At 47.1% G+C, this 27,983-nt stretch overlaps 1 protein-coding gene across 6 annotated transcripts; it reads right to left on the bottom strand.

The window, feature by feature from the left end:
• Positions 1-21: 21 nt before the first annotated feature.
• LOC123625013 (AKT interacting protein) lies at positions 22-26,353 on the bottom strand. 6 transcript variants are annotated; one of them, XM_045533198.1, is made up of 11 exons: positions 9,693-9,814; positions 7,561-7,682; positions 7,071-7,185; positions 5,680-5,885; positions 3,010-3,074; positions 2,821-2,921; positions 2,262-2,350; positions 2,087-2,185; positions 1,886-1,993; positions 1,013-1,073; positions 22-827 (listed from the first exon to the last, which is right to left on the bottom strand). In XM_045533198.1, the coding sequence occupies exons 3-11, from the start codon at positions 7,110-7,112 to the stop codon at positions 717-719; spliced, it is 882 nt and encodes a 293-aa protein (XP_045389154.1). In that variant the 5' UTR covers positions 7,113-7,185; positions 7,561-7,682; positions 9,693-9,814; the 3' UTR covers positions 22-716. The 6 variants fall into 6 exon arrangements, with proteins under 6 accessions (XP_045389154.1, XP_045389155.1, XP_045389158.1 ...); XM_045533199.1 differs by having other exon boundaries at positions 7,565-7,682; XM_045533202.1 differs by lacking the exons at positions 7,561-7,682; positions 9,693-9,814 and adding an exon at positions 26,335-26,353.
• Between the last annotated feature and the right edge of the window lie 1,630 nt (positions 26,354-27,983).

Below are 27,983 nucleotides of genomic sequence, written 5' to 3'. Positions count from 1 at the left end.
AAGGGTATTTAATTTCCTGTATAAATGACAAAGAACAATCATTTATTGGTTTATTTTGTCTCTACTAAATACATTAGTCATTCATCATTTAAATATCTGACCTCATTAGAAACCGTTTTAACAGTTTTTCTCCCTCCTGCCATAAAAATACAATAAGTAATTTGCTTAAAAAAAAAAACAACTGTGAACAAGTGTTCTGGTTTCTTCTCACTTGACTAATATTTTTCTCGGTGATAACAGTTTATAAATCAGTAAGACAGCAGGCCGAAGACTGAGATTCAAACATCTTCCACTTAAAGGTGCTGAGTTATGGAACCTGCTCTCTCTATACCTCTCCTCCATTTCCTAACATATATACAACTGAAACCACTGATTTAAAAACTATTAAATAGTGTTGAATTCTGTCTGCTCTATTAGTTTAAATGAATGAACTTACCTTTAGCATTATATTCAGAAAAATACTTAAGCCTCAAGGTCCCCAATAATTTGGAGTACTGAACTAGATAACCACGCTAAGACACTTCTGACAGAAGTAATGTATTACTTAGAGAGAGGTTTCCAAAACCTGCTGTTAGAACCTACGCATACATGGAAAATACTGATCATCAGTCATTATTCACACAGTTTTACTCTTCCGGCAGTCCTTTGCCATTGGTCAGCTTTAACCAGGCCAGAGTCCAGCAGGAAAGTGCATGGTGCACCAGATTCACCATCTCTTAAGTTGCTACTGTTTTCTCTTCTTTACTGAAAGGTTGTACTGAGCCAGGCTTTACCCATGACAGGCCAGCAACATGAACACTTTTATTGTGCTGTTCTTCAGGCTTCTTCTAGGCACAATCAAAAACAGACATTAAAAAAAAATGACTGATGAGGATATTTCAGCACTGCATAAACTTGTTTCCCAAAAAGTTATTCTTTGGGAGTAACTTAATATAGTAATGAGCATTTTACAATGAAGACATTATAGAAGAGAAACGGTGAGTTAGCCATTTCAAAATGGTTACCTACTTACTTTCTGAGTCAGCATCTTCTCTCTGGCTTCGTCATGTACAGAAGGATTCCATGGAGAAAAGCTTAAGGGAGAGAAAAATATTAAAAAACTGTTTTGGCTTACTAAATGCATATAACATCTGTTTTTCAATAATTAAGCCAATCTCCCTGACTTAACAAGGAATGGTACTTTTAAGGAGTAATCTTTAAATAATCAGTTGTCAACATTTATGTCTTAGACTTCTAATTGATTTTCTCACATAACTATCCCAATATATGGATTATCTCATTTAAGCTTCACCCCTAAAGCACTATTATTTAAAAATTAAGAAATCAAGGCACAGTAAAGCTAACAAGCAAAAAGTCAACAAGTCCATCTGCTGAGTCCAAGCTCTTAACAACTATATTCCTCTGCCTCCCCAAGCAGTACCAATGTTGCCAAAGGACAAAAATCACCAATTCTTCAGTTGTCAGTATTCCTCCAGACACTGGTCCCCAAGATCAAATACCACAGTTCTACAATAGCCTACCACTTTCACACCAGTTTCCCTCCTTTCACCAAATCTGAATGCTGATGGGGACATGGCAGTTTAAGAGGGGCTCCAGCTAAAACTGCCAACTAAAAAGTCCTGACGTGTGAATAAATGAGCATATTACAAAGATCCTTAGGGAAACCAAAGTCACAGCAACTTGCTGTTGGCATAGCATGCCAGATGTATAGCTTTTTGTTTAAGCAAAGAGCCTAAGAGGTATCAGAAATTGAGCTGACACCAAGTTGTAAAGGATATAAGCTAACAGCTTATGCACATCCCTTCTAATCCCCATTCTAAGACCACCTAGAAAATGGAAGGAGAGTACTGGAAAGGACAGTTCATGTAGATGATGTACCACTTACCTAATTGCATAGGGGTCTTCTATTTTAGGTTGGTCAAACAAACGAGCAGTGCATGCCTTAACACTGTCAACCACTTTACTTTTAAAAAGCTGAATATCTTTTTCATACCTGTGTTAAAAGTTTAAATCAAAAAGTTACCAACTTAATCTACTTAGCTGCATCTTGAAATTTATATTAAAAAACAAAACACAAGTAACATACAGTACTGCAGCCTCGGGGTTTAGGGGGCTTGCTGTATCAATCTTGTAGAAAACTCTCCTTGCATACATTAATACTTGCCAAATATGATTATGGTTCCGCCTAAAGGGAAATGGTATAATTAGTGGGGCTTCCTCCTGCTGTATTATGTTACTAGAAGAAACAGTTATGTACTTACCTCCACTTTGCAAATGCTCTCTTCACATCCAGTTCACCTGAGGTGGGATCAACTAGCGGGTGAAAGACAGGAACATCAAACACCAAGCGCTGTATGTAAAGAAAGACATAACCTTTAATTGAAGCAGTGGAGATTAGACCCATACAGACAGTAGTAAAAAGAGCTTTCAGACAACAAGGCAATCATGTTTAAAGGCAAAAATCTGCCTCAAGAGGGATATTTAACTACTTTTACCATTTTCCTGTAAAACTAAATTTTGCAATGAAGGGGAAAAAGTCATTCTCCACCACAGCACAATGATCACCATTCACATAGTACGCGCTGCAGTCCAGCCTCGGGCCGCACTCGCACACCCTGAGCAGAGAAACAAAGCCAAAGCGAGGGATGGCGTGCCCGAGCTGCAACAGAGCGCAGCAATGCCCTTGGAAGACTATTGGGTAGACAAACATTTTGGGAAACTGAAATCATGAAAGTATTAGGAAAAACCTAAGACAGCTTTAAGCCCCTTAACTGTCCCCTGCTGACCCACAAACGAAGCCAGACTCCGTCTCCAACTTACTGGACAGTCACCATCTGGATAGTTATCAGGGATGTAAACTGTAAACTTAAACACACCGTCTTGATAAAGTCCATGCCGTATAAATATCACTCCAAACCACACTGTAGGAAACAATAAAAACGGTTAAGGCCTAAGTTTGTGAGAGAGGAACCAAATATGCCATAAATTAAGAGTGAATCCTTGGCTTACTTAATGCAGAGCGGTAAGAGGGCTGCACATAGACGCCTGGTAATTTCTGCTTCACAACCAAGGTACTAAAACAAAAGCAGAATAATTGTATGGATATGAATGACATATGCAGATCAAATCACCTCACGTTCATTTTTGAGACAATGAATGGTCCCTCAAGGTGCAGCTGACGCTCAACCCATACAAGCCGAGTTACCACAATCTCTCGCCTGACATAGCTCTGAGCAGCAGCCTCGACTGCTGCCTGCTTACTGGCTTCATGACAGAAGCCCACAGAGAAATGTGCAAGCCAACAAAAAGCCCCATATTAAGAAACTAAAACCAAAAAGGGATCTACAAATAATCAAGTTTTCCTCCCAAACGTCAGCTCTTCCAAAACATCATCTTGGAAACCAGCTCGTAGGTAATTCTGAACAAGGCAACCTGAGGTGAGCTCTGGACATTCAATTTGAGGTCAACGAAGAGTATTTATGAAATTAATTCCTTTTGTGACCAGAGATGATAGATCTTACACACACATTCAAAAACTGCATTTCAATACAATTTTAGGAAATTAAGAATAAATCAAGATTCCATGGAATTGCTGTCACTTAGTATCATTTTAAGTGTTGAATCACCAATGCTCTGGTTTCTCCTCAGATTGTGTAAATCTTTCGCCATTTTAGGTTTGAATCACCAGATCCCGCAGCAGAGGGCAGTGTTCAGTGTTGCTTGGTGAATGCAGCTTCAAAGCGATCATTCACACACTCCGCTCCCAATGTGACCCCCCCAGTGCAGACACCTGAACTCTGGGGGGCTTGCTAGGGACTGTGAAACTGAGTGCTAAAAACAAGGGAAGACAAGTCTACTGATACAAAGGCCTCACTGGTTTTTCTGGGACCTAGTTACTCACCAATAGCCATTCTACCCTTGCAACTGCAGCTATGAGCCTAAAGAGACAGGCTGTGACCAGACCTTGAAACAAAACGTTTACCTAGGGCCTGAAAACACACTAACCCGCCAATCCTGAATTTTATCAAGAACTAGTTTATTGGGCCTTAGTTTATCACTTTTATTACCTATCTGCCATCACACTTAATCATTTTCTAATTTATCTATTCCATTTTTAAGTCACTGAAATTCAGCATGTCAACAGCAACATGGCTGCCAGATGTATCTACTATAGTGAGTTTTGTCAGAAAAGGCAATTTTGTGTTCTAATATAGACAGCAGATTTAATCACTACAATAGAAGCCGGTCCAACTCACTGCCCATCTACAAACACAAGCCCTCCATTATAAAGCAAAAGGGACCATTGCTACCAAATCACACCCAGCCAATTACACTGAGGCCTCAGACCCTCTGACCACTACAACATTAGTATGCTGAGGGGAGGGGTCAAGGATGCTTTTAAAATATCTTCATATACAAAGGAATTATAAAATGATAGAAATTTGGAGAATTCTCCAAACTTTCTGTCCTTTTAATAAATTATCATCTCAAATGCCATCTGACTGTGTGTGCTATTTGAGCCCAGCTCCTACGTGTGTGCCAGAAGCTGTGTCATCACTACCATCTCTGCTCAAGTGCACAGCTCCTTGTACTCTATAGATAGGTGCAACCTCAGTCTAACTGCAGACCTCTGTGATTAGGCAGGTTCTTACATGGAACCCAAGTCTTTGTAACTTCCCTATAATTGCCAAGTCCTGCCTTTGGGGTCATACAGAATAAGTCAACTCCCTTCTAATGACAGCCCTTCAAATATATAAAGACAACTTTAATAAGTACTTAAGATTTCTCTTCTCCAAGATGGCTTTCCAATTCCTTCAATTATTGATCTCTTGACCTCTCCCTGCTAGGATTCTCTTCCCACAGAGTGATAACCAAAATGGAGCACAATCATCCAGATGTGTTTGTACATGGGCAGTTGAGTTGTCTGACCCCCAAAACAACAGATTGCCGCCCTCCCTCTGGCCCACCCTCTAAAACCTGTTTAGGAGGTGAATGCCTCACTTCATATAAAGGAAGACCAAATTTTAAGTTAGTAAGTTCCTGCTCTACTGCAAGTTCTTAACAAATCTCAGTTTCTTCATCTTCTTACTCTCCAAAACAGACATGGAAATTAAAGCACACATCTGCCTTTATTTACCCAAGTTCCAAATAACAATCATTATATTTAAGAGAGGATATTTATATAACATTACCTACATCTTGCTTAAGAAAGATTTTTTTTTTTTTTTTTTTGAGACAGAGTCTTGCTCTGACGCCCGGGCTAGACTGCAGTGGCGTCATCAGAGATAGCTCGCTGTAACCTCAAACTCCTGGGCTCAAGTAATCCTCCTGCCTCGGCCTCCCGAGTAGCTAGGACTACAGGCGCATGCCACAATGCCTGGTTAATTTTTCTGTAGAGATGGGGTCTCACTCTTGCTCTGGCTGGTCTCAAACTCCTGGCCTCCAGCAGTCTTCCCACCTTGGCCTCCCAAAGTGCTAGGATTACAGGTGTGAGCCACCGCACCCAGCCAAGAAAGATTTTCTCATGAGCAATAGCCTCCATAGTCCTGTTTTTATTAAGGCTGATAGGAGGGAGATGGTTTTGACTTTTAAGATTAAATGACTGAGTCCATCAGAATAAATTTGATTCTTTACCTTCAAGGATTGTTCATAATTTAACCAAATAGTTTAAGAACTTACAATTCTGCAAGAAGAGAGTATTCCAGGTAGAAGGGTCCGTAGGAAGCATGTGTGCCATTTGTTGACTGTGCGGCTGGGGCAGGAGATGTAGGCTTAGTTATGGGCAAAGCATTTTTGGGAATAGAAGGCAGCTGTTTCTTTGGCGCAGTTCGTGGAGGACTGGTTTTCACATCCCCTGTCAATGTCTTCTCTTCACCATCAGATCGCTATTCAAGATGGAGTTGTGAGAATATTTGTTATGATGATTCTTAAATCACAAGAGTACAGTATTAGCTCCGTGATGTAAAAGCTAGAGTTACTCTTTTACAAGGACATCCCAACACCATGATCAAGATGACCTGAAAGTCCTATGAACAGGCTGGTCATATAAAGAGCAGACAAAACTGAAGCAAGACTAAAGCATGAGGGCATCCCTTTAATTAGGTGCACCCTATAAGGACAATACAGTCACTATTCATAGGATTAATTGAAACAGAGAAAGCAATGGTTTCTCCTAGTGGCTCCCAAAAGAGGACAAGGGGTTACTAAGCAATTAGACAACTATATAAGACTAGAAAAATCCCCTTGCACTTAGCTGCTATAGAAGGTCAGGTGCGAAGAAGCTCAAAAAAAAAAAAACCAAAACATATATACATACATAGATGACAAATTAGCCACTACCTGATGTTAGCACTTGGGTTAGAAACAGAGAACGAAGCTATTCTCTCGCATCTGATTTTGATCTTGTCCCTACCTAATGGGTATGTTTCCACATTTGAAATATCACCAGCAATAACTGTCATCCTTAGTCAAAGACAAAGGTTGACATGAGTCAGACTAAACTACCATCTCATAGGTACTTCCTTGGCTTAAGTACAACTAAAGGCTGTTTAATTAGTTATAGTAAAAAAAAAGTATATTTAAAAAATGCATAGAAAAAACCAACAGTGATGTTTTCTTAGATGTGGAGTTATGGGTTATTTTTATTTTCTTATTGTTAGTTTTAAGCTTTCCTAAAATGAAAATATATTATTTTTTTAAAAACAATTTATTTAGAAAAATTAAATTAGTACCCCTCAAGTCTGACTTGATCATACTAGACTAGCCTTTCCCAAAGCTGTTCTAACCATAGAATCTTGAAGTTTAATAGAAAAACTACTATAATGCCATGTCACAAATTTCATTGTGTATAAATGTAAAGAACTGTGACTACCAGAACAATTTCTAGTTGAGATGCAATCTCAGTCTCAGAAACTGACTTTAACCAACAAAATATTTCTCTAAAGTAAAACCTAAACTAGAAAAACAGGTAATTTTGGTATAGGTATGGATTATTTTGGCCTGTATTCTGACCCTCTTTTCTGACAGAGAAGCAAATGGGTTTCCTTACTAAGTTTATTGACTATACCTACTTTGCGTACAGAGCTTGTAGACATGCTCCAGAAAGGGTTCATAACTTGTACTCCAAACAAAGAAATTCAGTGGTCTGTGTCATCAAACCTCTTCTGTCCTCAGCATTCACTTTACCTTAGAACAAGATGGGAAAACATACGAACACCGACAGTTTAATAAGACTTCTGATAAGACTTCTGACATTGTTAAGAACTAAATCTGATACCCTAGAGATACAAAATAATATTACATATAGTTATAAAAACCTAGGAAAATGTCTTCAGGCATCTTCAGAAATAGTTTCCTTCTATATCCCCCTGGCTGCAGTTTCTTTCACACCTTTAGCTAGTTTACAAGAATCTGTGCACCAGGTCCCTCGCCGGGATTCAGAATATTCAATGACACAGATCAGCTTTGGTGCCAGAAATTCAGAAGATACAGACAACAGTTGCCACTACCATATCTAGGCATTTAAATTAATGGGAAAGCCAGATTCAGAATGCACCGTACCCACATGCACAGACGTTGTATCACTGCTCCCAGCGTCATGGGAACAAATGATAAAGATCCACGGTGGCTGATTCAAGAGTTGTCTCCACTCATTTAGGTACAAAATGATTCCTCCAGCAAAGCTATTAACCAAAGAAGAATAGACAGAGAAGGTGGAGGATACGTACATCAGTAAGAAAAGGGACGGGGGCGTTATGTGAGTCCTGTCAGTACCATCCCAAGAAACTGCCTTTTTCAACTGCTAAGATAACAGAAGCTCTACAGAAATTAGGCATTAAAGGAACTGCCAACCAATAGAAATACCACAGAGGAGCGCAAAAGAGACATTTCACAAACACAGATCTTTCACCCGGAGCTCCAAGCAGTGGATAAGAAAGCATGTCTTAAAGGTCACAAAGTCAGTGGGTCATTTACTAAAAATACAAAGAAGCAAAGGAAAACCAGCCAAGCTGGACTTAAGAACAGCAACTTCTCTGCTCTGTTCCCCCAGGCTCTGTTACCTTTAAAGCAGAGCTCCTTCTCTGAATGCCTACCTGAACCAATCAAAAGGTTGAAGGTGAAAAGGGTCAAAACTTAGTAACATCTAAATTCTTAAGAAGCAAATCATTAGCAGACCATGTACCAGATGTCTCCAATCAGCAATAATTTGTTTTCTCTCGGGAGCCTATGACATCCATGGGTGGGTACCAGGACTTCCATACCTTGCTAGTGCCTATTACTGCTGTTTTGCTTTCCGAGAGATAATGCCACCCAGTAATTAAATCACAGGAATGAGGATCCTGGTTCTTCCACCAACATTGTTGATTTACAACCAATAAGTAGCAACAGCTATGCACAAATCTGCCTTTAAAGGTGACTATGACACATCGAAAACAGGACATCAAAAATTGTGGGGGGCACATTCCTGTTTGGCCCAAATGAACACACTGATTTTCAGATCTAGCAAGCAATATGCAGCACCCCACTGTCCTCTAGGGCAGACCTGATATAATAGGGGACCTTAACCCCTTGGGACACAGTGGTGCTCACCACCACAGAAATTTAAAGGGGGGGAGCAAACCTGTAAACTCCCTTCAAGTCTATAACATCTTATGATCCTATGTCTTCGCCTTTAAGAATCCAAAAACACTTGCCCCCAGTTGTCCTATATTTAAGCAGGAGGTATCATCTGTTGCTGCCTCACTTTGCGATGGATCTTTTAATCCAATGTTTCCAGCAGCAACATAATCACGAGAAACCATAGCACACTTCAGGAATTAACTACACTATTTATTACATCCAGTCTGCAGCAGGCACAGCATGACACGTTCCAATAAGAATGACACATATGGAAGGAAGGCACAAGCTACATCCTTGTAACTGGGAAACAATTTTAGAATTTCTGCCGGTTTGGCCCCGAGAACAAAACATAACTGCATTCCTCTATATATCATGCAGCCGAGAAGTCTGATCTTTAGCCTGTGCAAAGGATTCATACATGACAGAGCTAGAACTAGGCGTGGATGCTGCTGTTCCTCCTATGTGCCACGGTGCCTCTACTTAATACATCACCCCGAAAACAGGCTTAAGAAATTCCACTTTAAGAGGAGACAGGACAGGGCCTGGAGAAAAGATCAAAACAGTCCCCGGCCAGCTCGCTGGGGACAGCCAGGACCAGCAGCCGGCTTCGGACGGGCACCCTCGCCCGGGGCGGAAACCCGTCTCCGAACACGCAACTAATCTGGACAAACCTGTCTCGAGGTGATGTAAAGAGGGGGGACAAGTCTTCACCTCGGAGGTAGCTCAAGATTGGCCCGGGCCCCGCGAGCCCTTTCAGTGGGGCTGAGAGTCTCAGGGGCTCGGCGACGCCCCCCTCAGCCAGTGCGCGAAGCGGGGGACCAGAGCCGGGGAGGGCGGGCCCCAGACGGCCGAGTCGGCCGGGCCCAGCAAGCGCCGCAGCCTCCACTGCCGGCTCCGAGGCGGCCGGCGCAGCAGGTGCCGGCAAACGCGCACAGGTGCCCGGCCCAGCCCGGCCATGTCCCAGCGCGGCCGCCGTCGCACAGAGTCGCGAGCGCCTGGCAGGGCAAACAAATGCCGAGCACGAAGAAGCTGGCGGCCCGGACTTATAGACTCCTCAGACCTCGACTACCTACCAGCCTGCGGGCAGTGCGCCTCACCCCGGTGCCTTCAACGCAGAGCTCCCGGCTGCCGAGAGCTGCCGCAGCCGGACAGCATCTCCTGCCGCTGCGCCAGCCCGGCCCCTGACCGCTCCCCGCCCCGCCCTGCCCTGCCCTCGGCGTCAGGCTCCGCCCCCTGCCCCACGCCCCTGATCCCGGACGCTTCCGCTCAGCCTCCCAGCGCCAACTGGCTCCTACACCTGCCCGTCAAAGACGTTCTTCCGGGGGCGATGGGACGACCGCACTCCGTCCTGCCAATCAAATCAGCTTCGTTCGGGTGGGGCCGCACTCGACCCGCCCCTTACGTAACATCGCCAGGGACGAACTGTCAGTCACAGAAGTATCGGCCCGGAAGGAGGCGTGGGCGGAAACAAACAAGCGCCGGGGCATAATTGGCTACTACGTCCGTCTGTCACCATAGAGACCCGCCCAAAGGTTTATGGGGGCAGGCCGCCGCGGCCGCCATTCAGGGAGGAGGGCATTGTGGGTCCTCTCGGACCAGTTCGCTGGGCTGGTGTCCCCGAGAGGAGACTTGCGTGGGGGATGGGGGGGTGGTCGGCTGCATGACCGCCCCAGGCCCGTCCTCGCGCGGTCCCAGAGCTCTGGCGGCGCCTCGGCGCCCAAGACCGCCACGTCGGGCCCACTCGGGTCCCCGGCGACCGGAGAAGGAGGGGCTGCACTAGCTGTCAGGTGGGAAGATCGCTTTGCTAACGTTGAAAAACGCCCATTTTCTACATCGAAGAGCGGAGGAGCTAAAGGCCAGAGCGGAAGGGCGCTAAGCTCCAAGTCATGCCTCCTGGCACTAGTGCAGCCAGAGGAGCTTTTTAAAAATGCACGTCGGCCGCAATCTGTAGAATGCGAGGGGGGAGGGGGTGACCAGGAATCTACATTTATCACAAGTTCCCCTGGTGATTCTGGTGCGCACTGAAGCTTGAGAACCTCTCCCATGGCAACGTAGCTCCTGGTCCTTTTTTTTTTTTTTTTTTTTAATCCACAAACCCTCACTTTCTCCCATCTCCTTTTTTCTTGGAGGTCTGTCTCCAGCCTAATTTTGTGAACGCTACCATTGGGTTTCCAAAGCCTTTTTTTACAATGGTGCCTCCCCATGGGATGTCCTTCTAATCTTGACACCACAATTCTAAACACCCATGATAACACTTCCCCACCAAGTTTCTACCCCTTCTGTAGACACCAGTGGCACTGACTCGTGTCTGTGACACCACATAACTTGGTATCTTACACTGGGAAGACAAATAGTCTGACCAGGATGTTTGCTTCTGAGATTCTGGTAAATTACTTATAATAAATGACAGGAAGAAAAATTCTGATGTTAATCCCAAGGGTTGATTCTGAAATCCCACTTCCTCCCCCAGCTGAAAACACTCCTAAGCCACTTCCTTTTGTCCATTTAGGATATACTTAGCAATGTTACAATGCCCTTAATATGAGTCTTAATACAAAAAGGAAGGCAAACCACAGGCGGTCTCACTCTGCACCTCTCTGGTCCGGTTTCCCCCAGTCTTCTTCCAAGCTCATCATCCTCTCCCAAGCTTTTTCTGATGGCATCCTTTCCCCAAGCTTCAGTTTTCACCAAGGACTCACATATGTAATTCTCCAGCTCAGGTCTCTCCACTGAGCTTCAGATGTGCGGATCCAACTACCCACCTGGCACTGAATGCCCCAGATACATACCAATGTCAGAGTGCTTATAGCTGCAGATGCTGGAAAACCCAACGCAAACTGACTTATGTAGCAAGGGGATCTCTTTCCCGTGGTAGGGCATGCTTTACTCACAGCCTCTGGAATTGCACTTTCAAGATGGCAGCAAGATGGCTACTCCCATCCAGGCACATTCAGTGTCTTAACAAAACAAAAAGTATCCCTTTCTTCCAGTGATCTCTTTTCAAGTGCAAGAATACCTTTCCCAAAACTCCCAAGAAGAAACACATGTTTTATGAATCACTGAGTCTCTGCCCACAACAAAACCAATCAAAGGGCCGGATATGCCTGCTTGCGCCTGTAATCCTAACACTTTTGGAGGCCAAGGCAGGAGGATCACTTGAGACGAGGAGTTTGAGACCAGCCTGAGCAACATTGCCCAAATTTTTTCTACAAAAAAAATACAAAAATTAGCCTGGTATGGTGGCACGTGCCTGTACTCCCAGCTACTTGAGAGGCTGAGGCAGGAGGATTGCTCGAGTCCAGGAATTTGAGGTTCCAATGAGTTATGATGACGCCACTGCACTCCAGCCTGGGCAACATAGCAAGACCCTATCCTCCCCAAAAACCCAAAATACCAAAACAACAATATAAAAGCCAGTCAAAGGCAAGTGAAACTAGTCCGTCATAATTGGCTTGGGCTGAGATCGTCTTTGGATGCCTGGACTTTAGGCAGTGGAGAGACCCGATCAGATTTGTATTTGGAAAACATCGCTTTATGTGGAGAACAGATTGAAGGGGCACAAGAGTCAGAAAGCAGTTGGGAAACTACGGTAGTAGTTCAGGCAAGAGATGATTGAATGAATTTGATGGTGGAGATGGAGAATTGACTGAGTTCCAGAGATATTTAAGAGGTGGTACGGGCTGGCTCACACCTGTAATCCTAGCACTTTGGGAGGCCAAGGTAAGAGGATTGCTTGAGCTCAGGAGTTTGAGACCAGCCTGAAGAGAGAATCCGTCTCTCTTCAGTAGAAAAAAATCAGCCAGGCATCGTAGCTCGCACCTATAGTCCCAGCTACTTGGGAGGCTGAGGCAGGAGGATCGCTTGAGCCCAGGAGTTTGGGGTTACAGTGAGCTATGATGACACCACTGCAGTGTAGTCTGGGTGTCAGAGCAAGACTCTGTCTCAAAAAAAAAAAAAAAAGGTGGTACAGACAGAACTTGGCCATGGAGTAGACAGACGGGTGAGGGGTGTAGAAGGAGGTATCCCAGCTGACAGCTGGATGGTGAGGCCATTCACTCACTGCAGTGAGAAACAGTGAACCATAAGCAGGTTTGGGTGGGAGGGTGGGAAATGGGAAAATATGAGTTGTTTGGGGCAGGTGTGTTTGGGGTGTTTCTGTAAACACTGTTGCTCGTGTACCCGATACCCATTTCCCCCTTTTTCTTTGCTGACCCTCAGTTTTGTTGAGTTCAGTCCCTTCAGTGGTTCCCCACTGGGCAGAGAGCAAACTCCTTAACTCCAGCCCCAGTTGGCCCCAGGTTCCAGCCACTCTGGCCTTATTCCAATTCCTGTGGGGTGATGCTTGCCCAGCCCGCCCTACCACAAGAGGGCCCTTTGCACTCGACACCCCCTGTGCCTGGCTCACCTCCTGCTTTCCCCCACACAGATCTCAGCTCCAGCACCACCTCCTTAGGGCACTTTGCTGTGTACTTGGGAGATGACTTGATTAGCGTCTGTCTCCCACGCTGTACTCCATGAGGCACGAACCGTGTCTGGTTTGTTCCCCATTGTCTCGCCCCTCCCCACCCCTGCCTGGATATACTAGGTATGCAATGAGTATTTGGCAAATGAAGGGCAGAAGCAACGAAAGCACACTTGAAAAATGAACCTGCACTCCCACAGCTCTGCACCAAGAAAGTAGCTCCTCGTGAAAATCAGGATGATTTGCTCCAAGGGAAATGAGAAGGCAGGTTCAAATACCATTTTTGTAAGACTAAAATATAAAGTGCTGGGGAAAATCCCAACTGACCCTAAACCTCACCTATAACGCATTTTCAATTACTTCATATTACAGTGGCTATTCTACATTGGGGGAGCATATTTGATATTTGTGTCAAAAGGTTCTTTTTGCATCAGGACTTAATGGATATGTGATCTCTAGGAATATTCAGGGCTCCTGGTCATGTTCTAATCAGCGAAATAGTCACTGAATCCATTCTTCTTTTGATCTCTGAAAAATTAATCATACAAAACAGTTTAGATCGCTGACTTAGTACTAAAGACCTAAACAGAAAGAAGGAAGGGGCAAGATGAAAGGTGAGTTGAAATGTGTATTTTTAACTCAATCCATTTGCCCCTGAATCGTCTTCTGAAAGGTAGATTCCTATACACATATCACTGATGACACATACTGTTTAAGACACAAAATGATTATCTAGCTATGTGTATTAATGTCTTAGAAAAAATATAATGAACACATTAAAACCATGACTTTATAGATAGTAATGTTTAGGATGAGACCAAAGTAGGCATTAAAGTTTTTTTTTTTCTTTTAAGTAAATGGATTTAAGGTAGGACATTAAGGAATGGTCCTATAGTTAATAATCATCCTCAGGTATGGCAGAAATCACACATTTTTGGGAATTATCGAAGGTTGAGAAACACTGCTGCAGAGGAATGATGTAGTTGCTGTGCCTTCCACATCCTCACTGAGCAGTGCAATTCTTGCTTGTAGCATCACAAGTGTGCTGCCGGTGTTTGGTGGCATCACGGTTTCCTCCCTGCCTTTGAGTGAGTAGGTGGGTAGATGGAGAGATGGATGAAGAATGAATTTTACAGACAGACTACAACATTTCAAAATGAAATCAGAGTAGCTGATGGACCACTGTGAATATTTATGCCTTAAGGAAAAGCAACCAATATACAATGTTGCTGCTCAAACAGGGCTGAAGAAAATTGATTTCCTTTTGTAATCAAACAGCATCTTGAAGACGGCACAACACTACAAATAACCACCCACTCTCTTAGCATGCTGATGACTGTACCACCAGCCGCAAGAGCAATCTTTCTTTGATTGACATTATCTATGGAAAACCACCTTACTCTGTGGTTTCAAAGCATTTGGAAAGATGATAAAGGCTTAGAGTCAGCTTTAGCTAGAGTGGCACATTCGGAAAAAGAAAACCAAAGAGTGGGAGAAAGCAATATTCATTCAGTGATAAATAATTCTTGGTCTGCTTTGGGAAGGGCACTATTCCGGGCACAGATACCTTTCTTTCTTGCAATAGGTAACTGGTGATTTGCTGAAAGATAGGGAGTCTCAGTGATTTTGAGAGTCACTTACCCAAAGCAAATGACATTGTCACCATCATTTATTCCAACATTTTATTATGAAAACTGTCAGTCATACTGAGTAGAGTGCAATGAACCCCCTTGTACTCACCACCTAGTTTCAACAATGGTTAACATTTTGCCGTATTTCCTTTTTCCTATGATTTTTCTTCCTGAGTCATTTAAAAATAAGTTGGAATCATCGGAATCTCCTGAGAGCAAGGACATGCCCCTACAGAACGACAGTGCCACAGTCACACCTAAGAAACTTCACTCTAAATTCCTAGTTTTGTTGCATGCCAGACCTACTTAAATTGACCTAGTTGTCACACACCAAGAAAAAGGCTTTCATAATTATTGTTATGGACTGAATGTGTGTCCCCCCAAATTCATATGTTGAAAACTTAATAATGTGATGGTATTAGGAGGTGGAGCCTTTGGGTGGTGATTAGCCACAAGGGTGGAGCCTTTGTGAATGGGATTAGTGTCCTTACAAAAGGGGCCCCAGAGAGCTGCCTTCTGTCTTCTACCACGTGGGGACACAGTGAGACGGTGCTGTCTGTGAGGGAGCCAGCCCTCACCAGACGCCTAAACCGCCAGCACCTTGATCTTAGGCTTCTCAGCCTCCAAAACTGTGAGAAATTTTTATTTTTTATAAGCTACCTAGTTTATGGTATTTTGCTATAGCAGGATGAACAAACTAAGACAGTTATCATTTTTCGAAACCGGGATCCAGTCAAGATTCTGTCATTTGGATGTTATGTCTCTTTAGTCCCTTTGTTCTAGAACAGTCCTCCCACCTTCCCCCCACCCCCATAACATCGACGATTTGAACAGACCACGGTATCTGCATTTGGGATTTGGCTGGGTGTGTTCTTGTGATGCTTAACTTGATCCTCTGTCCCTGTACTTCTTGTAAACTGGAAGGTCTGAAGGTATGGTTAGATTCGGCATTTGGGGCAGTAGGACTTCACGGGTGAGAAGCTTATTATGAGTCTTTGAGCTGCTGATTGAGTAGAATTGCATCCCAATAGTTACACGTTAATAATGAAAAACAGAAATATGCTCTGTGCTAATGAAGGTTGCTAGAGTATCTGGAACCGTACAGATTAGTAACCTTTGAAGCTTTCGGTTGGGTATTGTGGTCATTCCTCCATCTCACTTGTAAGGCTGACTTCCTGTCAATAACTTTATCACAAACATCAGTGAGTCCGTAACTGAGACTTGTCCCCACGGCCGCTTGTGGATACTTTGTGCTGCTCCAGTTGAACGCAGTTGAGAAGGAGGCCGCATGTGATTCGGAGACACTAGGTGGCGAGCTGCGGTCGCTGTGCGGTGAACGTGGCCGAGGGAGGCGGCCGGACCCCACGGAGGACGTTGCTGGTTCCACGCTCAAGCATTTGCCACCTCCTACCTGCGGTCACGTCGAGCCCTCGGGACCCTGGTAACAGTTACACCATGAACTTTCAGAATGTCCTCGTTTTTTTCCCTCTGATGTGACAAGAGCAGGAAATAAAGGCTGTTTGAAGGGATATTAAAACCAGGAACACAGTTGCTTCCTCTGCGGATGGGAATCTGCTCAAAGGTGACAGCAGAGGGACGTAGTTGTACAACCTAATGGGGTCATGTGAATATAGTCGCTATTTTCCCCAGTAACAGGCAGCAGCTTCTCGACACTGTTCGTGTGGCCTTCCCCTTTCAGCCGACACCGAACGGGGCAGCCCCCTGCTCCAGCTCTGCTCGGGGCCGGGAAGGTGCCGGTGCGTCGGGGACCCGAGGGGAGCGACTGGCCGCCTCCGGGCGGGTGGCCGAGTGCCCTCTGGTGGGCAGTGGGAAGAATGCAAGCAGCAAAGCCGAAATTCATTTCCCTAAGTATGTTTTAAACAAACCTGTGCTCTTAAAAAGAAATCCTTAGTCTGCATGACATTTCTAATATTCATGCCTAAAAGAGTTTTCTATTTTCTTTAAACCAAGTGCTTAATAGTCTAAGCAGGGTGGCACCCCCACCAGAAGTCCAAGTACAGAGAGATGAGGTAGATCCGAGGAGAAAAACATTTTTACTGAGCCCGTCACCTAAGATGCTTTAAATGCCCTATACGTGTCACCTCAGAAGCCATTCCTCAGGGCTGCCCCACCTGAGAAAAGTCATGCCTTTAACCCTTTAACCCCCAGGATCTCCCCATCTACAACTACACTCTTCCCACCCCCATCAAAACCAACCTTGGAGTCTTCCTTCCCTAAAATATAAGTGACTAACGAGTTAACCCTTCCATAGACATCTAAGTAAAAGAGATGATGCACTCAGAGTTTCAGTACTGGCCCAGAGCATCGTGAGGAATTCTGTCCTCCAGAGCAGATGGGCTGGGCTGGGCAGGAATGGGGAGAGGTGGCGGGCGGGGACAGAGGAGGTGTCGCTGCACACTTACCTATGCAGGAACCTGTCAACACCGCCTGTGTGACTAAGGATGAGGTTTATAAACTGGGGCACGGTGTCTCTGACCAAGGTTGTGTTTAAGTGGAAATGCAAGGTGGAGGTGTCGCCAGGGAGGTGCGGCACTCCTGGTGATACCAGTCATTTAAGAGTCAGGCTGGCACCCAAGGCTCAGGTGACCCAGCTTCTCAAGGTAAACACTTCCTCTCTGGTCAAGTAGAGCTGCTCTGGGTGCACTGGTCTGGGGGTGCCAGCAGACTCAGGCAGGGAAACATGTTAACCCAGGTGACAAGGCCAGCATGACGATGCCTCTGGGGCCAGCAGGAGCAATCCCAACTACCAGGGGGGCTGGGGAGAAACCCCTCAGTCCTAGCCCACCATTCGGCCACCTCTTTACAATGGGTACTGCTGTTTCCTGGGGCCTTTTTACCTTAAGTCACAGGGCGCCGGGTGTGGCAGGACGCCCTGTTTGGCCTCAGCTCATCTTCCCTTCTGGATCAACCACAGTCCCTTGATCTGCCCATGCAGACATAGCCCTTCTGGAAATGTGAGCTGATTAGAGGGTGCGCCAATATTGCAAATAAAATGAAAGGTCACTCACAAATTGGGGGGCAGGCAAGGGATCACCCTGCAAAACAGCTAATCCCCAAATCACTCCTAGGCCTCCACTGCTCCTCGCCTGGTTCAAGCTGCCACGCCCTCTGCCCTCTGGCCTGGGAGAGGGGCCACCCTGCTCCTGGGCCCCGCCTCTTCCACCTCCTCTCAGTCTGTCCTCAGCCAGGTCATGTCACTGTCTGCTCAGACCTGTCCTGTGACTTCCCATTCCACACGGACTAAAAGGCCTGGAGGTCCCAGGTAGTCCAGCCATGGACTGGGACAGCTGTCCAGCTGGCCCCACCTGGTCGCCTGGGCCCAGCTCCCTGTCTGACCTCATCACCTGCCACGCTTCCCCGTCTCACTCCTCTCCAGCCTCCATGGGCTCTGCCATTCCTGGAACTTTCCAGGCTTACTCATGCCTCAGGGCCTTTGCACTTGCTGTTCCCTCTGGCTGGATGTGTGGACTGTACTTCTACCCAGATAGCAGTGTACTCACTCTCTCCACCCGTTCAGTTTTCTGCTCGAATGCCCCCTTCTCAGAGAGGTCTTCCCTGGCCACCTTATTTAGACAGCAACTCCTTCCCCACCCTCCAGCTCCTGCTTTCACTCCATAGCGTTTATGACCGTTGAGCATACTAAACGTTCACATGTCTGTTCATGGTCTGCCTCCCCCATCCATCCCTACCACTGACCCACACAAACCCAGAGAAGGCAGGGATTTATATTTTTATCTGCTTTGGTCACTTCTTTAGCCCCTAACACCTTAAAAAAAAAAAAAGGTGTGACATATCACAGGCACATGTTATAGGTTAACTGTGTTTCCCCTACAAAGGTATATGTTGAAGCCCTAACCCCTGGTACTCCTGAATGTGACTATGTTTGGAAATGGGGCCTTTAAAGAGATCATTAATGTTAAATGGGGGCCAGGCGCGGTGGCTAACGCCTGTAATCCTAGCACTCTGGGAGGCCAAGGCAGGAGGATCACTCGAGGTCAGGAGTTCGAGACCAACCTGAGCAAGAATGAGACCCCGTCTCTACTAAAAATAGAAAGAAATTAGCTGGACAACTAAAAATATATATAGAAAAAATTAGCCGGGCATGGTAGTGCATGCCTGTAGTCCCAGCTATTCAGGAGGCTGAGGCAGAAGGATTGCTTGAGCCCAGGAGTTTGAGGTTGCTGTGAGCTTGAGCTAGGCTGATGCCACAGCACTCTAGCCTGGGCAACAGAGCAAGACTCTGTCTCCAAAAAAAAAAAAAGGTTAAATGGGGTCCTATGGGTGGACCCTAATCCAATTTGACTGGTATCTTCGTAAGAGGAGGAAATTTAGACACACAAGGAGACATCAGGGATGTGCATGTCGAGGATGGCTGGGTGAAGAGGCTGCAACAGTGGCCTTCTGCAAGCCAAAGAGAGAGGACTGAGAGGAAAACAACCCTGCCAGCACCTTGGTCTTGGACTTCCAGCCTCCACAGAACTGTAAGAAAATAAGTTGTATGAGCCACCCAGTCTGTGGTATTTATTTTTGTTTACTTATTTATTTTAAGAGATGGGGCTATGATGCCCAGGCTGGACTTGAACTCCAAAAGATCCTCCCAGCTCAGCCTCCCGAGTAGCTGGGACTGCAAGCGCATGCCACCACGCCCCACAAGCCTGTAAATATGTTTGTTGACCGACTAAATGCCCTCGGAAGGGTGGCAATGGCTGCTTCCTCTGCAGCTGTGGCAGGCCTCATTGTTTTTCTCCTTCCCGTGTTAAGATGGGCATCTGCCATGCAGTCCTCACTCCTGGAGGAATCTCTTGACCCCAGGAAAAGCCGGCCCATGATTAACAAGGTTTCCCCACACTCTGTATCGCAATGTGGAAAGGCCATGTCGAAGGCTCTCAGGGGATGGCTACGCCAACGTGCTTCTAAATACAGCTTCACCAGTGACCTGCGGCACAGCCAGCGGAGTTGGCCACTGCCTACGACGCCTCTGACTACACTGAGTCAGAAAGCCCATAACGAGAAGGACCCGTAAAGGTCACTGTCACAGTGGCAGCAGCAGCAGTGGTAATGACAATTATCGGAGCTAACATTTATTGCACGCTTACTCTGGTCCAGTGTGGTACGCACTTCACAAATCTTAGCTCACAGAATCCCTCCAATAACCCGGCGAGACAGGAACTCACTGTCCCCAGCACACAGATGAGGAAACTGAGGCTCAGAGGTGGCGGCTACAAGCTACAGGAGCAGAACTAGAATTTGTTTTTATTTTCCCTCCTCAACAAACTCTGTTCTTCCTCCTCTGGGTAACAGCACCCTCATTGCCTAGTTTCTTGGGGAACCACCCTCCCTGATCGGCTCTTTGTTCGAGCTGCTCAGATGGGACTGATCCGCCCCCAGCTGCAGTTCCACATGCACCAGGACCGACCAGTAAGAGAAGTCCACCCTCCCCTTCACGCCCCTTCCCCACGGGCTCAAGGACTGTCATGGGACACAAATGAGTTCAAAGAGCCTCAATAATCCTGGAGGTATGGCCTCTGGCACAAGTCTTGGGAACAAGAAACTCCTGTTACTAAGCAGAGAGGGTCAGCCCTGGGCGCTACCTCCAGCGAGACTCAGTTCTTCCTGTCGTTCAGTCGGCCAGTCTCAGCCCCGAGCGGGGGAACCTTATGGTCTGGCACAGGCCAGGCCTCCATGCCACATCAGCTGTCTATGGCTGTGCGGGGGGGGGGGGGGGTTGGGGTAGGACAAGACACACCACTTAGCATCAATCACAGATGCTGGAAAAACGAGAAATGATATAACAGAATGAAGGTCAAAGCTCTCGACGGTCACAATCTCTCCAGGCTGGAAAATGGGCCCCACAGCTCGGCCCCAACATCTCCATTGATTCTGTGAGCTGTCTTTGCCAATGATGGGTTAACAGAATTCTCTAGGCAGTGGGGTCAGGCACAAGTCTGTAGGGGCCCGGCGGGGAATGTGAATGTCTGAATGAAGCCAGGTATGAGCCACTAGACCTGAAACTACTGGTGCTGTGGCCAGGCCAGATACCCACCAAGTTATGTTGCTTCCGAAACAACACAGGCCAAAAAAACAAACAACCAAAGTTAGTCCCAGGCTGCCAGCTTTCAACTCCTGTGTCTTAGTCCATTTGCATTGCTATAAAAGAATACCCAAGGCTGGGTAATTTATAAAGAAAAGAGGTTTATTTGGCTCATGGCTCCGCAGGCTGCACAAGAAGCATGGCACCAGCATCTGCACCTGGTGAGGGCTGCAGGCGGCTTGCACTTCTGGTGGCAAGCTAAGGGGCACCCACACGTGCAGAGATCACATGGTGAGAGAGGAAGCAAGCGGTGGGGAGGTGCCAGGCTCTGTCCACAACCAGCTCTCACGGTTATTAAGAGAGCAAGAACTCAGCCATTACTGCCAGGAGGGCACCCGGCCATTCATGAGGGATCTACACCCAGGCCCAAACCCCTCCCACCAGGCCCCACCTCCAAAATTGTGAATCAATTTCAACATGAGATTCGGAGGCACCAAATATCCAAACCACAGCACCCTGGAAAGCAACTAAATATTGCCTGTCTGGGCTGGATGTGTTATTCTTATGAGAGATTCTCATCATCAGCCAGCAATCCAATCCCTATGTATTTGGGCAGCAGCACCAAGGAAACAAAGACCTAGAAAACATGTCCCTTTTTATGAGGGGCATAAATAAATGAAGAGTGGATATAGCATTTGACTTCAGAAAGCTCGCAGTCTAGTCAAAGAGAAGTGGCAAGTGCGACAGAAAGTGGTTAACGCATCAGTCCCTTCCTCGGTGGGCCCAGGCGGGGCTCTCTCAAGGGTACTAGAGGTGCCACAGTCAGGTGGCCAGAACAGCCAGTTTAATAACTTGACTGTGAACCTCGCACTGGCGAGAAACCCATGACAGGAAAGAGGGGTGTCTCTCCAGTTATGATGAACACTGTCCCCCACAGTCCTCTTGGTCTGGCTGAGTGGCTCCCAAAGGCACCTATGAACTTTCGTTTATTTAGGAGAAGGATCACATCTGACTATTATTTAGCACTCTGCAAACTCATGGGCAAAGTGCCATTGTCAGCATTTAAACACAACTTGTAACAATGAGAGAACAGCCCACTGGAGAATAAGAGGCTCTGTGGATGAGCTGTGACCCTGTGGGTTTAGGGTCACTTTGCTACAGTTCTGCCACCAGACCTGATCCGAGGGAGCATCTCAGTTAGTGAGTCCCTCAGAGCCAGTGTCTCGGGGCGTTGATGGCAGTACGGTGGCGCCTTGGTGAAAGTTTTGTGGAGCCTCCGACTGCCGGGGCGTCTCTGCGTCAGAGGTCGGCTCTCCTCTCTGCTTTAGGTGGCGCGTCTGACTGCACGTTGTGCAAAGGGAGCTCCAAACACGATGGATTTCAGCTCACAGCAGTCTGCAAAACAGTAAGCCCCTCGGGTGGGTGACAGCGGGTTCAGTTTGGCAGCTTATGGGGACAATGTGAAGAGCCTCGGGTGACTGCAAATACTTCTGCTTGTCCCCTCCCGTCTGCAAACTCCACACCCAAGAAGCCCACCCGCCAGTGGAGGAAAAGGCAGAGACACACAGTAAAGGAGCAGCTCCCTGTGAAATAAGACCGTGAGGGAGGGCACACATCTGGGCTCCGGAGACCCGCGGGCAGAGGGGAGCTCAGCCGTTTCTGCATAATTCAGGCCAGGCCAACAAGTCACTGGCCGTGCAGCTTGGACCTAGAGAAGCCTGGCGACTTAGGAACAGCGGCGTTTGCCTCTGAGACGCAGACCTGGGTTAACCTCACGCTGCGGCTCCATCACACTTGTTTTCTCAGTGCCTGATGCGGTTCCTGGCACACCCACACTTCTGGAAGCCACGAAGAGCTCGAGTCCTGCCTCAGATTTCTATGGCAATGCCCTTCGCGAGTGCGCACACAACCGCCTACATCCTCCTCGTATTATATTATTTTCTAAGCCATTCTGCTCCGGGGAAAAATCTTTCTGCTCTTGGGAAAAATAGAGAAAAATAAGCCCGCGCAGTAGGGAGGGGGGTGAGGCATAGTCAAGAAACTCGGTCACAGTCAGCACCCTGCCGCGATTGCCACTATTAGCTGGGACTTGGGTCCAGTCTCTTGTAGGAAGAGCCTCCTCTTCCCAGTCTGTGACAGGTGAGGACCCGGCCTCATTTCCATCCCTTCCAGCTCTGAACGCTGATTCTAAAAATCTCAAGTTAGAAAGGACTTTAAAGACAAAATAGTGCAATAATCCACTTTTGAAGAGGAAACGGAGGCCTAGGAAGATGAAGCGAGGTTTGGAGGCTCTCACGGATAATCGGCTGCACTTTGGGGGTGCACGGGGCCCGGGTATGCCGTGTGCGTGCGCGGGCGGCTGGGAGGTGGGGAGAAAGGCAGAGAGAACGTCTTTCTTTCTGCAGATCACCCCAGAGATTTTCTTGACTTTACAGGTGGAACTGAAGATAAATGGATTAGCCAGGTGAATAAACCTGTATTAAAAAATTTCTGAAAAATCAATTTGAGAGAGAAGATTTGGGAAAATAAAATACGATTGTCTGTGTCAGATAGCTTGAATAAATCGATGCCTGCAGGTCTGGTAAACAGTTTCTGATCTACGGCTCCCGCCGCCTCCTCGCTGGCGATAGTTACCTCGGTAATTGGACCGCGGGATGAGGCCAGGCCAGAATGAGAGGCATTAAAAATGATGTTTCTTCACGTGAAAATTAATTTATTTGCTGACCAACAAAGACCAAAGTCATTGCAGAATTTTAAGGATGGCGAGACACCATTAAAGTGTTTACTTTTTTCACCCCCTCCTTAAATTAGACGTGGAAATGAGAAAAGAAACAGTCCCCTGTCCCCATGCGTGGCATGGCAAGCACAGAAATCGACTAACAAGAGAAGCGCAGTTTGCCCGGACGTCTGATGACTTCAGGGGCAAAACTGAGGGGCTGCAGGGCAGGTCCCGCTCCGTGGGCAGTATCCACACGAGTGGCAGGAGAGAATCGAAACGACCTGGGAAGTCTGAGGGGTTTCCTTCTGTGCCGTGGGCTTTCTCTGTGCGATCGCAGGAGAAGGTAAACAGAAGTAGCTGTTGGCACTGGAATCCACCAGCCTCAAGAAAAGATCAAGTCCATTGTCGAAATCAAATGAAGACCCCAGGCTGGGATGTGCACCTTAGCAGAAAAGGCGGGCAGGATGTGGGGAGGAAGGGAAGGAAAAGATATGGTTGGTCCCAGGGTGAAGGGGACGTAGGCACTTTTTGACCTGAAGGACTCAAAAAGGTCCACACAGCAGCCAGATGATCTTCTTCACGTGCATCAAAGCACAGCCCTCCCCAGGTTAAACCAGGGTTCGCCAGAGCCGCCGCTTCCCAGCCTGTAACGTTCTGTTTTATAAAATGCCCTTTTCACCCGCTGATGTCTGTCTACACACATGTCTTTCTGACTCTGAGAGTAGTGAACTCACTTGAGTAGTGTGAAATCCATCACAACGGGAGTATTTACACCACAGAAATTGGCAAACGCTGCCGATCAGAGTCCATGCCCTGTCCCCCTGCTGGCTGAACATCCACCAGCACCGTTGCATAAAACCTTCCCTGAGCTTCCAACTGCAAAGATGTCCTGATTCTTCACCGTGGGCTTCAGCTGTCAATCCTCATAGTCAGTTGGAATTTCCCCCTTCACCGGCTCTGCACCAACCCACTAACCAGCCTCACTTTTGCTCCTTGGGCGCTGCCTTGGGCAGCCTGTTCCCTCCGCCTGGAATGTTCCTTCCCCAGATCTTTGCGTGACTATCCTTCCCTTGTGTTCAGGCCTCAGCTGAAATGTCACCTCCCCAGAGAGGCCTTCTCTGACCCCATCTCCTCCAGTCACTGCTACATCATCTAATCATATTTTCTTCACAACGCTGATCCCTCCCTGAAATCCTCATTTGTTTGCTTCATGGTTGCCGAGCCCCCTGCTAGAACATAATAGAACATTTCTCATCTCCTCAAGCCCAGCCAGATGCCTGGTACGTGCCGGGCTCTCAGTCACTAGTGGCTGAATCGAATGAATAGTCCAGAGCTTCAAATGCTACCGTGGATGAATCATCCTTTTTAGGTGAGTAATGCTCATCCATTTCTGTTCTTAAATAGTTTCAGAGACTATCCCATTTTTAGTGACCAAAACCCCCAAGGGAATAAGTTTCTCTATTTAGCTCCTCCTGGGCAAAAGGGGCCAGAAGAGAGTGAGGTACTGGAGGTGGCTCGGTGAAGAAAAAGCTGTGCAAATGCAAACTTCGCTCCTTATCCCTCCTGCTCGGTGACACTCCCAGGTACCGTGTCAAAAACTACAGGCAACCTCACATATTATGAGAGAAGTGCAAACTAAAACTCCATTTTTTAAAAATTCTCAGATGAAAAAGACAAAACACTTGGTAACAGAGTAGGTTGGACAACGTGTCAAAACAGGCACTCTCGTCCCCAGCTCGTGGGGGCTTCAGCCGCACCACGTTTGGCAGTAGCTTCCAAAAATACACACACACGCCCTTTGACCTAACAATTCCACTGCTAGGAATTTATCCAACAGATTTCTACTCACACAGGTACCAAAATGACAGGTGAATTAATTGCAGTAAAAGATTGGAAACAATGTAGAAGTCTCTCGGCTGGGGGCCAGTTAAGCAAACTGTAGCACACCCAGAAAATGAAATATAGGGGAGAAAAGGAGGAGGAAGTTATTCACATACCTATTAGCACATGATCTTCCAGGGATGATCTGTTAAATGATCAGGTGTTTGCTAGCATTTATGTAAAAATGGACAAGGGGAGAAGTGTGTGTACATACACACACACACCCCCGCCCCATGCTTATCAAGGCATGTTTCAGAGATACTGCAGGTTCGGGTCCAGACCACTGCTATAAAGAAGCAAGTCACACAAAGTTTTTGGTTTCCAAGTGCATATAGAAGTTGTTTACACCATACTGCAGTCTGTTAAGTGTGCAATAGCATTATGTCTTAAAAAGCAATGTACACGGTATATACTGACACCACCTCTGGAAGAATGTGTAGGAAACTGGGACCTGGTTGACTCTGGGAAGAGTGAGGTGGCTGAGGGACAGGATGAGAGGACAACCGCTCACTGTGCCTTTTGAATTTAAACCATATGATGAATATATTAATATCTCCTATATAAAAAATCAAATTAAAAATTTGTATGCTGTAGATCTGGCACCAGAACACTTAGGAGACACCAAATTCTGTATTTTAGTCTAGTCATGTCAATGAGTCAGCAGAACTTTTTTTTACCCAACTTTCCTCCCTATAAAAGATAAACTCGATGGGGAATAACTTCTAACCCCCCGGTGACGACTGGCCTGCTGCTCTTTGTTGCTGGTGTCTCCAGGGCTCAGCCTGGGACCGCGTCTTTCCTGTCTACCTCCCCTTGCTTGGCGACACGCGCTGGGCTCCAGCCAGGACACCCTCACACCCCACGTTTCCCCCGTCGGCAAACACGGGGCAGCCCTACCTTCCACTGTACCCAGAATGCAGTCACCACCTCGCCTGCCTCCGTCCAGGTCTGTGCCCCTCTCGTCGCTCACCTGGGCCATCGTTATTAACACGTCCTCCTGCTTGGCCTCGGCACGGTCACCTTGCAAACAGCCAGCGTGATCCTGTTAAAGCCTAACTCGGATCTTATCACTCTTCCGTCCAAACTCCCTGGAGTTTCCCAACTCAGAGTAAAATCCAAAGTCCTCCTGGTGTCTTGTAAGGTCCCGCCTGACCTCCCTCCACCCTGTCCCCATATCCTGCCACCCCCTCCTCCCTCCCATATTCTAGCCACAGTTCCCTCCTTGCTCTTCCTCGGGTCCACCAAGCACAGGGCCTCTGCACATGCCACTCCCTCTGTCTGGAACGTTCTTCTTCTGGACGCCTATATGGCTCCCTTATCCCAGGCCTTTCCTCAGACATCCCTTCTCGGTGAGGTCTGCGTGGCCACAGCTGCAACCCTCCTCCCCTCCACCTACCTCCACGCCAACACTGCCCTCCCCCCTGCTCTCCTGCCGCACCTCTCACCGCCCCGCAAACCAGTGGCTTTCCTTGTTATTTTGTATGTTATTCTTTTCCCCGCTGGAAAGTCCACTGCACGAGGGCAGGAAGCCTGGTCTGTGTTGCTCACTGTCCCCAGCACCGGGAAGTGCACCTTGGGGACATTCGATAAACATTTGAATGATTTGGGGGTCTTCAATTTTTGGAAGACAGAGTCTCACTCTGTTGCCCGGGCTAGAGTGCCGTGGCATCAGCCTAGCTCACAGCAACCTCAAACTCCTGGGCTGAAGCAATCCTCCTGCCTCAGCCTCCCGAGTAGCTGGGACTACAGGCATGCGCCACCATGCCCGGCTAATTTTTTCTATATATATTTTTAGTTGGCCAGATAATTTCTTTCTATTTTTAGTAGAGACGGGGTCTCGCTCTTGCTCAGGCTGGTCTCGAACTCCTGACCTTGAACGATCCTCCCTCCTTGGCCTCCCAGAGTGCTAGGATTACAGGCGTGAACCACCGCGCCCGGCCTTGGGGGTCTTATTCATGAATTCTTTGCCTAGGCCAATGTCTATAAGAGTTTTTGCATTTTCTTCTAGAATTCTTACAGTTTCACACCTTAGGTTTCAGTCTGTTACCCATCGGGAGTTGATTTCTGTGAGAGGCGAGAGGTGCGGATCCTGTTTCCGTCTTCTGCGTGTGGCTGTCCAGTTTTCCCAGCACCGTCTATTGACTAGGGATTCTTTTCCCCGTGTGTGTTTCTCTCTGCTTTGTCAAAGATCAGATGGCAATGTGAGGAAAACACACAAAACCATTTGAATGAGTGAGTCATCTGCTCAGCTGGCTCTGGGCAGTGGCCGTCAGCCTGCGGCTCACCCCCCCCCCCCCCCCGTCCCCTTCAGCACCATCCGTGGCTACTGTCCCAGCTGGACTCAGCAGTTAGAGTCCTGCACGTCCCTGATGCCTGCTCTTTCTTCGGTGTCGCTCTGACGTTGCCCTGGACCATTGCCCAGAAGTCCGAATGCCCATGGAGGCCGGACAGGACGTAGAAGTGAGGGGCGTGGACCAGGCGAGGGAAGGTCCAGGCATAGTCTGAGGTTCGACCACTGCTCCGCTCTGGCCAGCAGGTGCCAGGCACGGGTGTGACTTGCTGTTGTCAGGTCGTTTGGTTTTTCAAGGAAACCGGGAATCTAGATTTTTTTTTTTTTTT

This window comes from Lemur catta, chromosome 20 (genome assembly GCF_020740605.2).
Source record: "Lemur catta isolate mLemCat1 chromosome 20, mLemCat1.pri, whole genome shotgun sequence".
Classification (NCBI taxonomy): Eukaryota; Metazoa; Chordata; class Mammalia; order Primates; family Lemuridae; genus Lemur; species Lemur catta.
Note: the sequence above shows the minus strand (reverse complement) of the source record. Positions and strands in the feature narration are given on the sequence as shown.